The 12,581-nt window shown below is 43.1% G+C and overlaps 1 protein-coding gene across 4 annotated transcripts in view; it reads right to left on the bottom strand.

The window, feature by feature from the left end:
* Positions 1-401: 401 nt before the first annotated feature.
* Positions 402-12,581, bottom strand: part of LOC137372300 (partitioning defective 3 homolog B-like) — a 1,025,472-nt gene continuing 1,013,292 nt past the window's right edge. For 2 of the 4 annotated variants that reach the window (XM_068036098.1, XM_068036103.1), the window contains one exon: positions 402-4,944. In XM_068036098.1, the coding sequence (XP_067892199.1) occupies positions 4,548-4,944 (397 nt within the window). In that variant the 3' untranslated portion in view covers positions 402-4,547. The remainder of the gene's footprint in view (positions 4,945-12,581) is intronic. The other 2 variants (XR_010975414.1, XM_068036099.1) reach the window with 1 other exon arrangement.

The following is a 12,581-nucleotide window of genomic DNA, read 5'->3' as shown; positions in this document are numbered from 1 at the left end:
TGTGATTGGAGGAAATGTATTACTTACAGTACGCTCAGCTGTCTGCAGTTAAATGGCAGTCCTGCTGGGCTGGCAGGAGTGTGACTCTGCTTGACATTAATGGAAGAAAACTTTAAAAAAGAAATTATATTTTTAATTGGCAGACTGTTGGTGGTAGAGATGCAATGTTGGTGAACCTACCTCTGAGCAAGGCCAATTAAGGAATGTTGCTCTTTAAAGATACCATTTCCTGGCATGTCCATGGCCACTGAGAGAGATTAACCACATAGTGACCAAAGCAGAATGAACCAACACTTGATCCATGCCAAAGTAATTGATGTGTCTGTGTGTGTGTGTGTGTAAAAAATAACCCAGTCTATTAATTGATAATAAATGTTTATAAAAGAGAAAACAGAAGCACATAGGAGCTAGGAGAAGGATTCTCAAAATCAAGTATAGCCAAAGAAAAATAATCCATAATCCCATTACATTTTTGGTTCTGCTGTTGAAATAATTTACTGGCTCGCAAGGTTGTGGTTAACATTTTAATTGTTACCTGCAAGGTCTAGTACAGAATTTCAGTATCCAGACAGCCTTTAGCAGTTGCTCAGCCATGTTGCAGTAGTGTTTCCTACCCTTTGACGAAATGACAACAAATAGCAGATATCCAGAAGCAATATGTAATTGGTCAACAACTATGACACTGAGAGGTGGCTCAGATAATATACAACGTTTTAACCATCAAATGCAACTATTTATTAGATTTGTAATCACTATGGGTTATCCATCATACTTTATCTTAAAATTAACACCTCAGTTAGATTCCAGGCACTATATGAATGGAAACTGAAAGTCAAGTCAACACCTGCAAAAAGAAAGGTTAGGTTGAAATTCTGGGCAGAACCCGTCGTCAGAAACTTCTGAATACTTTGATTAGATTACAACTGGTAATCACTCTCAGATAGTCAAACCTTCTACACAGAAGATATTTCAATCCCTTGATGAGGTTTGCAGCCTGATACTTGTTCCTGATTATCCATTATTCTTCAACTGCAGTGTTTTAACTCTCTTGAGTGCTGCAATCTCAAACGTTCAACTGACGATGGTCTTCCCCTGACTAAGGAGAGCTTGGTGGAATACTCCAACTGGGTGTCCAACACCACATCATCACATGGGTAATGATGGACAGCGGACCAATTAAGCCCAGGCCAAACTTTCAAAAGCTGCAGAGCTTCAAAGATACAAGGTAATGGCTTAGAAAAGGAGCAGCAAGTAGCTGCATGAGACTCCGCTTGTATCTGGGAAGTGAACCTAGATAATAGGGCTCAACTGATGAACTCGTCCTTTCGATCATCTCCCTCAGCCTCAGCTTACCAAATAGGAGGGGATGGAGCTCAGTAGTAGAGCACTTACGTCTGTAGATGAGGTACTGGGATTCAATCCCTGGCAAAGCCACATGGATTTTTTTTACTGTATTTGCTAACTGAAGTGGAGATCCACATCAACATTTAAGATGGTTAGACAATTGTAGGATAGGGGTGGGGGGAGGGAGTAAAGGAATTTGAGAACAGGGTGGGCACATGGGTCTAAGACTACTGTTCATGGTGGTGGACAACAAAACCAAAATGGGCCAAAAGACCCATTTCCATGTTATAATTCTATGCAAATACCATGCAGGGGGTTACATAGACTAGGCTTGTTGCATAGGCTTGTATTCCTTGAATATAGAAGGGGTGATCTAATGGAGGGGTTTATGATGATTAAAGGATTTGATAGGGTAGATGGAGAGAAATTATTTCCTCTGGTGGGGGAGCCCAGAACAAGGGGGCATAAACTTAAAATCAGAGCTAGGCCATTCAGGGATGATGTTAGGAAGAACATCTTCACACGGAGGGTAGTGGAAATCTGGAACAAGATGTTGAGGCTGGGGGTCAAATGTAAATTTCAAAACTGAGATTGATAGATTTTTGTTAGGTAAGGGTATCAAGGAATATGGAACCAAGGCAAGTAAATGGATTGAGATACAAATCAGCCACGATTGAATTGAACAATAGAACAGGATTGAGATGTTGAATGGCCTCCTATGCCTATGTTCCTAGAAGCTGTCTCCTTGATAAGAATCTCCTGTTTAAGAGGGGGAACACCGCCCCCCCCCCTCCCCCCACAACCCCTCTGTTCTATCTATAGACTGGACCAAAGTTCATGGCCATCAACATTGGTAAAACAGGCTTGAGGGGGTGAAGGGACTACTCTTGTTCCTATGATGTCACCAACTTTTGTACTTATGCAAAATCCATTCAAAGTGGCCACAGCCTTCCATCTCTCTCTCTAAAGCCCTCCCTCGATGCAGTTTCATTGATGATTTCACTGTGGAAAATCACATCAATGAAATCTAGAATGCTGAAACCACAAGCGATGGACTCCCAGTTAATCAGGGCTGTGTGGCTCAGCATAAAAAGATATACAATCTCATACTGAAAGCTTCTCACGGATGTAAATTGTTCCACTGGTGCACCATTCAAAGGCAAATCAAACTGCCATGAAAACCTGTGCAATATGACAGTGGGAATGGATTCTCAAGTGGATTCTTTGTCATTTACTGAGAGCAATCATCAACTCTCGGGGAGGGGAGCAGGGTAAGCATTCTCCCCCTCTTTCCTGCCAATTTTCTTGCCGCCTCTTCCTCCTCCTCCTGGTAAGTTTCCACAAGCACCTGTCAGATTGCCTCAGTGGCTAAACAATGAGTGACATGAACCATGGGGTCAGAGGAGGAGGCAGCTGGTGTAGGTCGGGGGAACCTCAATCAAACCTGTTCTACCCACACCAAACATAGACTGGGATGACAGAGGGAGAGGGATGTGAGGGTGGTTGGGAAATGTATCAGTAGCAGGAAGCCTGACCAATTTTTCTCCCCCCATCCCACTCCAGCCCATATCTAGAGATGACCTATCATCACTCTGGCCAAGACCAGCTAACTGAGCACATACCGGTGATCGGATGTGGGATCTTCTGAGTTTGTATGTCTCAATAACACCACATAAAATTCACTTGAGCCATCAACATTGATAGAAGAGAATGGTTATAGAACCTTTTGCCATCAGATCTTAATGTTACCCTACTTGATACTAACTGAAATTACATGGAGATCTGGGAGTCCATTTTCTTCTCTCTCTCTCGAGTGTAGAATGCTTATTAAGACAGGGAAACACATTTTCCACTTAATTACTGATGAAAATCCATTTTTAATTAAATTTAATTACAAAAGCCCTCTTAAACTGACATTTATAGTCTTCCTATATATTTAAAGGCAGCTATATGACATCATTAGGTGATGACAGGAGGCTGATAATCCTCTGGAATACACTAAATGGCATCTCTTAGCGAATGGAGAGCAGGCTTTAAGACTAGGTTTTGATCTGGAATCACAAATTACATCTTGCTAACAATGAGGATACTGGAACAGTGTTTGACATATTAAAAGGGAAATTATTGCTGGTCCATGGAGAGCTAATAAATTGAACAGCTGGGGCTGAAAAGGATGGGGAATGAAGTCATATGGAAGAGATAAAAGAAGGACCTTTAAATTCATGGTATTGTCAATAATAGAATCTGCTTTCTTGCGAGAATATAACATAATGGTGCGTGCGATAATACAGGTAATTAACAATAAGCATTTCCCAATCATTGCATTGGATAGGCTGGTCAAAAACTCTTATTGCATTTATGATGGTTTGTGCCAGTTAATACCTTAAGAAGCATCATTAAACAGGTAGAGTCTGTACCATGCTGGTTCTGAAACACTCTTCTTGGCTCTTAAACTCTGTTGGTCATTATAGCTTCAATTTGGCATTCAGTCCGTCACTATCATGTATAGTCCTTCACAAAAGAGTTCAAGGTTAGCCCATTTCTGAATGGTGGGCCATCACAATGTGTAATAAGCAGATACATGGAGAATACCTGGGAATGGATGCATTGGTGACTATTTAATCAAGGTTCTGATAATGTCCCTTTGCTGGTTTATAAACACATCTGAAGCTTGCGATTAAGTTCCTGTCCCAGAATATTTCATTAATATATTTATAAGGCGTGCTGCATTTAATTTTATACAGGGGCTCGATTCTCTTGCAGCCTGACCGTCCTGACGACCTGATGAAATTCGCAAAAAAGATTAACAATCATGTTATCTTTACTTCAGGCTTATCAGGAAAGGACCTGTGGTTCCTTACTGGGGAAAGTGCTCCCTAGTGTAGGGTCGATCTCAGACAGCTTCTCTCTCTAGCATTATTTGTAACCCTGATCACGGTGAAAGTAATTCAATGATTTATCTTCAAACTTGATTGGTGACACATAACTATTCATCAAGGGAGGTAAAATGATCATTCTCATCTGATTGGTGGGGCAGACCTTTCTTTCATAAAACATATCAGAATAAAACTTGGTCGAATTCAGATGTAAAATAAAGCAATATTTTCCCCTGCGAGATAGAGGCACAGACCAGCAGTGGAAGACCATGTCTGTTGACGTATTCCCTTTGTGCGATAACACAATGTCTTTGTATCGACTTCTGGCTAGACAGCTGCCGTCATGCCATTCTTTTGCCTGGGATCTTGCTGCCGGCAATCCTGGTAGGGATATCTGTATTGGTCTGGGCTGCTCTCCCGGTACGCTGTCTTGCCCTGGTTGTGGTAGTGAGGCATTTTAAAAGTCTGCGTTGGGGATGGTGGCACATCGTGCCTGTGGGGTCCCTTGTACTGGGCTGGCAGATTGTACGCAGCCTCACGCAGTCTGGCGCTGCTCAGGTACTCTGGGATCCTGGACTCCAGGCGGGTGTCGGTAGCACTCCGGGGATAATTCCCTCTATGTGGGTATCCTGCAACATGATGCTGGGCTCCCAGGTAACGGGGCGGTTCTCGGTCACCATAGGAGCCTCGAAGTTGATATTCATCTGGCTCTCCAGGAACATGCCTAGAGCAAAACAAAAAGCATCAGCTTTACTTATGGCTGCATATAGTGACAGTAGAAGCCCTGCTAGAATGGAGATGATTAGGTAAATCCCCTGTTAAATATGCCTGGAGATTGCACTGCTGTGAGTGACTGCCACATATTTTATAATTTATATTAAATAACTATCCTCCCCTAACCGCATCCTACTGCATTTGCCAAAACAACTAATGCAAAATTATTTTGCAGTATTCAGAACAAAGAGCTTTCCACACATTATATTCACCTGTGACTTCTGTAGGTCTTAAATGATCAATTTAATTTAATTCTCATCCAAGCCTTTGTTACCTCTAAACTTGACTATTCCAATGCTCTGCTGGCTGGCCATTCACTTGCACCCTCTACAAACTTGAGATCATCCAAATGTTACGACTAAGGAGGGAGGAGTGCACTGTCTTTTCTAGTTCCACGACTTCTCCAAAAGTCACAACATCTATTTAAATGTTTACTTGGTTACCAATACAGCCAATCATATACTTTTTTAAAATTCCAGAACAAAATACACCAACCAGGTACTTTAACAAACAACAAAATCACCAGTTTATTACAAAACAAGACTTAACCAGTAATGAAGAAAAGCATTAACACACAGATTGAAATATGAAAGTTCCCTTTTTTAAAAAAAAAAGTCCCCAACTACACTCACACACACACTGGAAAAAGTACAGAAATTCACTCTGCAGAGGTCTGTTACCAAAAAAAGACAGAAAAGCTACTTTGGCCAAATACTTGCTAAATCTTGACTAAAAAAGAAAAGATTTGGAAGGAAGTCAGTTGTCCCTTTTTTGGTCTGGTATCCGGGTATTTGGAAATGGGTCACTGGGATCGTTTCAGAAGCAGTGCATTCTGGAGATTGTCGAGAATTATTCTAGTAGGCTTTCGAGGAGAAATGTGGCATCAAGGTTTTTCCGCCAGCACACAGTTGAATTGCAGGATTTTCTTTCAGCTCCTCAGGAGCTATACGGCACCAGGGATTTTTCTTCCATGCTGGACCTTGGCAGGATTTCTTCAAAAAGGTAGAGGAGGCGGTGAGCTGAGTGGTTTCTTTTGTCCTTGGCAGGAAAATACCAACTGGCTTCAAACAGTTCACACCACAACTAAAAACCGAAAAAAAATGTTCAAACCCCAAGCAGCAAGTCGACCTCCTGACCTCCATAAACCTTGACATGTGGCTTCTCTGTAACCATTTTTCCCCAAGTCACCAAGGGTTCTGCTGTTTTCTGATCCCAAATCACAGGTGGCCTCCAGCACAAGTGGCTTTCAAGCAACATCTTGTACTGTCGGTGAACTTGGTAAAAAAAACACATTCATGGAATCTTTTCAGTTTCAACACAAGTTCTCAAAAAAATTAAAATATTAAAAATACTGGAAGCACTTTCATAACACAAAGCTCTGCTGCCCATACCCTAAACTGCACCAAGTCCTGTTCACCCACTACCCATGAACTTGCTGACCTTATGTTTCCTCCTGGTCTGGCAAAGCCCTGATTTTAAAATTCTCATCCTCATTTGCAAATTCCTCCATGGCCTCGCCCCTCCCTATCTCTAACTTCTTCCAGGCCTACAACTCTCCAAGATCTCTGCACTCCTCCATTTCTGAACTCTTTCATATTCCCAATTTTCTTGGCTCCCCCATTGGTTGCCTAGCTGCCTAGGCCCAAAGCTCTGGAATTCTCTCCCTAAACCTCTCCATCTCACTCTCCTCCTTTAAGACGCTTTTTAAAAGCTACCACTTTGACCAAGTTTTTGGTCACCTATCCGAATATCTCTCCCCACTCACACTGACCTCTCTGTCCTTGATGTCTACATTTTTCCAATGAAGTTCAATGTAAGCTTGAGGAACAGCATCTCACCTTTTGATTAGGCACTTTACAGCTTTCCACACTCAACATTGCATTCAACAATTTCAGACCAGAATGACCGTTCCCAGTTTATCAGACAGCAGTTGTTGCTAGTATTGAAGGAGGTGGCTATAGAGATAGTAGATGCATTGGTGGTTATCTTTCAAAATTCTATAGATTCTGGAAAGGTTCCTGCAGACTGGAAAGTAGCAAATTTAACCCCACTATTTAAGAAGGGAGCAAGAGAGAAAATGGAGAACTACAGACCTGTTAGTTTGACGTAAGTAGTCGGGAAAATGTTAGAATCTATTACAAAGGATGAGATAACTGAACACTTGTAAAATAATGATATGATTGGGCAGAGTCAACATGGATTTGTGAAGGGGAAATCATGTTTGACAAACTTGTTGGAGTTTTTTGAAGATGCTGCTTGTAGCATAGATAAAGGAGAACGAGTGGATGTGGTGTATTTGGATTTTTAGAAGGCTTTTGATAAAGTCCCACACAGGAGGTTAGTAAACAAAATTAGAGCACATGGGATTGGGGGTAATATACTGCAACGGATTGAGAATTGGTTAACAGATAGAAAGCAAAGAGTAGGAATAAATGGGTCATTCTCAGGATGGCAGGCTATTACTAGTGGGGTACCACAAGGATCAGTGCTTGGGCCACAGCTGTTTACAATCTATATAAGTGACTTAGATATGGGGACCAATTATAATATTTCCAAATTTGCAGATGACACAAAACTAGGAGGGAATGTAAGTTGTGAGGAGGATGCAAGGAGGCGTCAAGGGGATTTGGACAGGGTGAATGGCCATTTAAGACTGAGATGAGGAGGAATTTCTTTACTCAGAGTGTGGTGAATCTGTGGAATTCTCTACCCCAGAGGACTGTGGAAGCTCAATCATTGAGAACGTTCAAGACAGAAATCGATAGATTTCTGAATACTAACGGCATCAAGGGATATGGGGATAATGGGAAAAAATGACGTAGAGGTAGATGATCAGCCATGATCTGTTTGAATGGTGGAGCAGGCTCGATTGGCCAAATGGCCTACTCCTGTTTCTATTTCCTATGATCCAATGACCCCATTTACACCTGTTTTAGAGATCCATTGTTTCCTTACTTGTCCCATTATCATCCCCTTTTGCCTTGCACCATCATCCCTTTTGTCATTTAATCTCTCCTGCCTTTCACCCTATCACAGACCTTACCTTTTGTAATTTCCTCCCCACCTCCGTATTTGCTTAAAACGTGGTACATTTCTAAATGTTTCCATTTCTGAAGATAGGTCATTGGCCTGAAGCCTTAATTCTTTCTCACTCCATAGATGCTGCCTGAGCTGCTGAGTATTTCCAGTGTTTTGTATTCTTATTTCTAATATCTCTTTATGTTGCTTGGTGTCAAATTCCTGTGAAGCACTTTGGGATGTGTTTGATGTTAAAGACGCTATATAGATTCTGTTGCAATCCTGCCCACCTGACTCAAAGTCCCATACAGTTATCATACTCCTTTCTTGAAGGTGTTCTCTAAAACCTCAATCCTCCTGCACCAGTTTTGATTCTATCCTTGAGCAGACATAGTGTCCTGTACAATTCTTCCCTCCTCCATTTCTGAAAACAATGGCACAAATGCATCCCCCCCACCAGCTACTGTACAGATTCTACTGGCCTTTAATATCTTGTCTCAATGATTATTCTTCACTTGCGTTTCTAGACAGCAACTTGGTAGGCACCCTTACCTGAGCCCATTCCCGTCCTTGCCTAATACCGACATGTACAGAGACTTACCATTCCCTGGATAATGATTAGCAGCGGGAACTTTGGCTACAGCCTCAAGGGGCTGACTTTTTCAGCCCTGTCGATGTTGGAAATGGAGGTGGACATGGCCCGAAAATTAAGAGGCTGGCCAGCGTGCTGGCTTCCCAACCCCGTTCCCATATCAGCCATTTTGGCTGGCGTGAGTTTGGGGCCCGAAAAGGCCGCCTGCCCCCACGAGGCGGGCAGCCAATTAGGCTCATTAAGAGCCTTGTTAAAGTTAAGTTTAGGAGGCCGACTGGTGCAGTTCAACTGCCTGGAGGCAGGCATCCAGCAGCAGGCCAATTTGCCAGCGCTCCCGGCACACCTACATGCTCTCCCTGCCTGCCTGGGTGGGGTGCAGCAAAGGCAGCCCTGTAGAGGGGATCCCACCCCACAGTGTGGCCTGGCTGCTTTTTGTATTTTTTTAAAAAGAGTTTTTAAAGAGTGGCTGCGAGAGCACCTTCTTGTTGAAGGTGCCCTCCTCGTTACTTACCTTGTGCAAATTGGCCTTCCAGCTTCAGAAGCCTGTCTACCGCCATTAATTGTACAGCGAACTTGTCTCCATGCCAATTAAAGGGACGCCCTGGTCAAAATTCGAGATCTGTGACTGTTTTCCCCCCCAGGGGTGGGTTCAAGACCAGGAAACATCTCGGTTCATGTTTCCTGCCCCTGAGGTGAAAATTCAGCCCAAGGTGTTAATACCAGCAGCAAAATTGGGGCATTACTAGCTCCCCCGCCGATCCCCAAAAGAAATAATACTGAAGTATTATTTTGTAAAGAGCATTTTGAATAAAATTTAATTCCAATAGATGGTCCATGTGATCTTCTAGACTTTTTTGATTACCTAAGGAATTGGAGAGAAATGTTCTAGATTATTCTTTCCCTTACCGACCCCATTGTTTTTGCCTTTTCCAGGAGATTTCATGGTGTGGGGTGGGGTGGCAGTTGAGGAAAGTGGGTGTTGAGAGAGTTGTTTAGTTATGAACCCATTGCCAACATTGGTGTATGGGGAAGGCTTGAGCGATCAGCTGGTCTTTTCCTGCCCATCCATTTTGTATGTTTGTACGAACGCCCCACCCCACGCACATTTTCCTTTCTCTTTACAGCTGCATATACACAAATTAGACAAGTGACCCAGGTGGGCATTTCAACAACATTTGACATTCCCTTCTGATGGTCTGAAAATTTCAATAAAGAATCTTTAAAAAAAAAACTGAAGGATGCTAAACAGCTGATTTGGTTGTACTCGTTTCAATTTTCAAGAAAAGCCCTGAGGACTTCTCCTGGGCAGGGGTTTCTACAACGAGAACAAATTTTCACAGGAGTAAAACAATTTCTAAGTGACATAAAAAATGAGAGGTTATTTGGGATGGAATACAGCAAGTTGCAGAAATGTTTCACTGTTCTGTACATTTCTTACAATTCCTTCTGTTCGAAGTCGTCAAATAGCAGAAAAGGTGCCGTTTGGAAACTAATAGATGCTGACCGCAAGTTAAGGGCCAATATGGAACTTACTGCCCTGCACGCGCAACTACCGCCCCCCCCTCCCCCAATCCCCCCACCAGCTACTGTTAAGTGTCTGCTTAGTATATTACTGAAATAAAGAACCTCAGAGGTGGAATGATTAACATGTGTCTTACGTGAGAGGTTTCTGAAGTTGTGTGTGAAGTGAGGTAACAGTGAAGCATTACACTTTTTAATCACAAAATAATTGTAACAGGTGTCCCCTGGTGTTACTTGCAGTGAGTTGCAGATACATTATTTTACAACAACAGGTAAAGTGTTACAGGAAGCAACTGTGACACTCATAGGAAGTGCACGCTATACAAGAAGTATATACATACACACTCATATACATAGATCTCTACATATAATGCCAGGACATAGTCCAGCTGAAAGAAAAATGAGCCAGTGATTGCAGAAATTACAAAAACTTACATCAAATTCAGATAGAAATATAGATACATATATATAGATAAATATATACATAAAACTATATAGATAGGCATAGTTGATGAAGATGAAGGTTTCTATGACTTTGGCAATCATTGACTCACTTTTCTTTTCTCTACACGATATCGCGGCACAATGATCTATTGTTATAATGTCTCTGAAGGATGTTGTTTTCACTATTCCTTCAGTTACATTTTCTGGAGCAGATGTGATCCTTTGCAGATTCAGTCCAACAACTGAACTATCATTTTGCCTTAGGGTTTTTGTTTTTACTTTTAACATTTAGGTTTTTGAGTATATGATTACATTTGCCATCGAAGTACCCCCTGTTTAGAGTGGTGCTGAACTTTCCTCTCTTCCAAACGATACCTCTGGTTAGCTGTTTTGCCTGCAGTCCAGCAAGGAAATGGTTCTTACTATATGAACAGCTGGGGCTTCACCCACATGACTCATAACACACCTGCATACTCCCTTGCTATGACCTGCTTCCCCTCACATAGAATTACACAGAATGTATGGCATAGAAACAGGCCATTCAGCCTAACTGGTCTATGCCAGCATTTATGCTCCAAACAAGCAAAAGTGACAGAAGGTGTCGTTGAAAGTGTTATCAAGCAGCACTTGCTCAGCAATAACCTGCCCACTGATGCTCAGTCTGTGTTCCGCCAGGGCCACTCATTTCCCGACCTCATTACAGCCTTGGTCCAAACATGGAAAAAACGCTGAACTCCAGAGGTGAGGTGAGAGTGACTGCCCTTGACATCAAGGCAGCAGTTGACCGAGTACAGCATCAAGGAGCCCTAGCAAAATGGAGGCAATGGGAATCAGGGGGAAAATTCTCCGCTGGTTGGAGTCATACCTAGCACAAAGGAAGATGGTTGTGGTTGTTGGAGGTCAATCATCTCAGTCCCAGGACGTCACTACAGGAGTTCCTCAGGGTAGTGTCTGAGGCAAAACCATCTTCAGCTGCTTCATCAATGACCTTCCCTCCATCATAAGGTCAGAAGTGGGGATATTAGTTGATGATTGCACAGTGTTCAGTTCCATTTGCAACTGGATTTTACCAGCCCCCCAACATTGGGGGTTGTGGCAGGGGGGCCCAGAAAATACAATCCAGGAGAGGCCTGGTACAGGCCTCGACGCCGGGAAGGCCCCGCCCCATATTACCAGCAGTGGCGAGGCCTTGTGCTAGCCCCCTGCTGCTCGGTGATGCAGCCTTAATTTAAATAAACGTTAACTAATGCATAACCACTTACCTCATCCCAATGGCCGTCCCACGCCGATATTCAGGCTGGTTGCCGGAACTCCCGCGCCTCCGTTCGGAGATCCAAGGCGTAACATTGGTGGGGAGAGGGGAGGAGTGAAGTTTTCAGGGTGGGGGTGGTAGCGGGGAAAACTTTTACCATTGGTTGCAGGGATGGTGGGAAGGGGTTGAGGGTCAATGTTAATAAAGATCGGGGGGGATCAGAACAGGATCAGAACAAAAGTTTTTTTTGGGGGGAGAGGGCAAATTATAGATTAATTACCCATTGTGGGGGTGGGACAGGGGATTCAAAATGCTATTAAAATTTTAAATGTATTTTTTGCAGACCGGGACCTTTAAAAAGTTTCATGGCCCTGAAGCCCTTTAAAAATGGCGCCGGACGCCGTTGCTGGGGATGGAGCACCCACCCCCTCTACGTCATTGGGGATGGGTGGTCCGCCCTCTCCGTGGAATGAGCAGCCGTGTGAAGTATCATGGCAGCCCTACGGTGCACATCTCGTGCGTGCGCCGTGCCGGTTTTGAAGCTCGCCGCCGATTACTTGAACTACTTGAATTTATATAGCGCCCTTAACTGAGTAAAAAGTCCCAAGGTGCTTCATAGCAGTGTTATTGACAAACTTTGACACCTTTGAAGAGGTTATTAGTAAGGTGGCCAAAAGCTTGGTAAAATGGGTCGATTTTAAGGAGTGCCTTAGAGGAGGAGGGAGAGGCAGAGAGGTTTAAGGAAGGAATTCCAGAGCTT

The sequence above is a fragment of the Heterodontus francisci genome, chromosome 7 (genome assembly GCF_036365525.1).
Source record: "Heterodontus francisci isolate sHetFra1 chromosome 7, sHetFra1.hap1, whole genome shotgun sequence".
Taxonomy (NCBI): domain Eukaryota; kingdom Metazoa; phylum Chordata; class Chondrichthyes; order Heterodontiformes; family Heterodontidae; genus Heterodontus; species Heterodontus francisci.
This window is presented reverse-complemented; position numbering and strand designations above follow the sequence as displayed.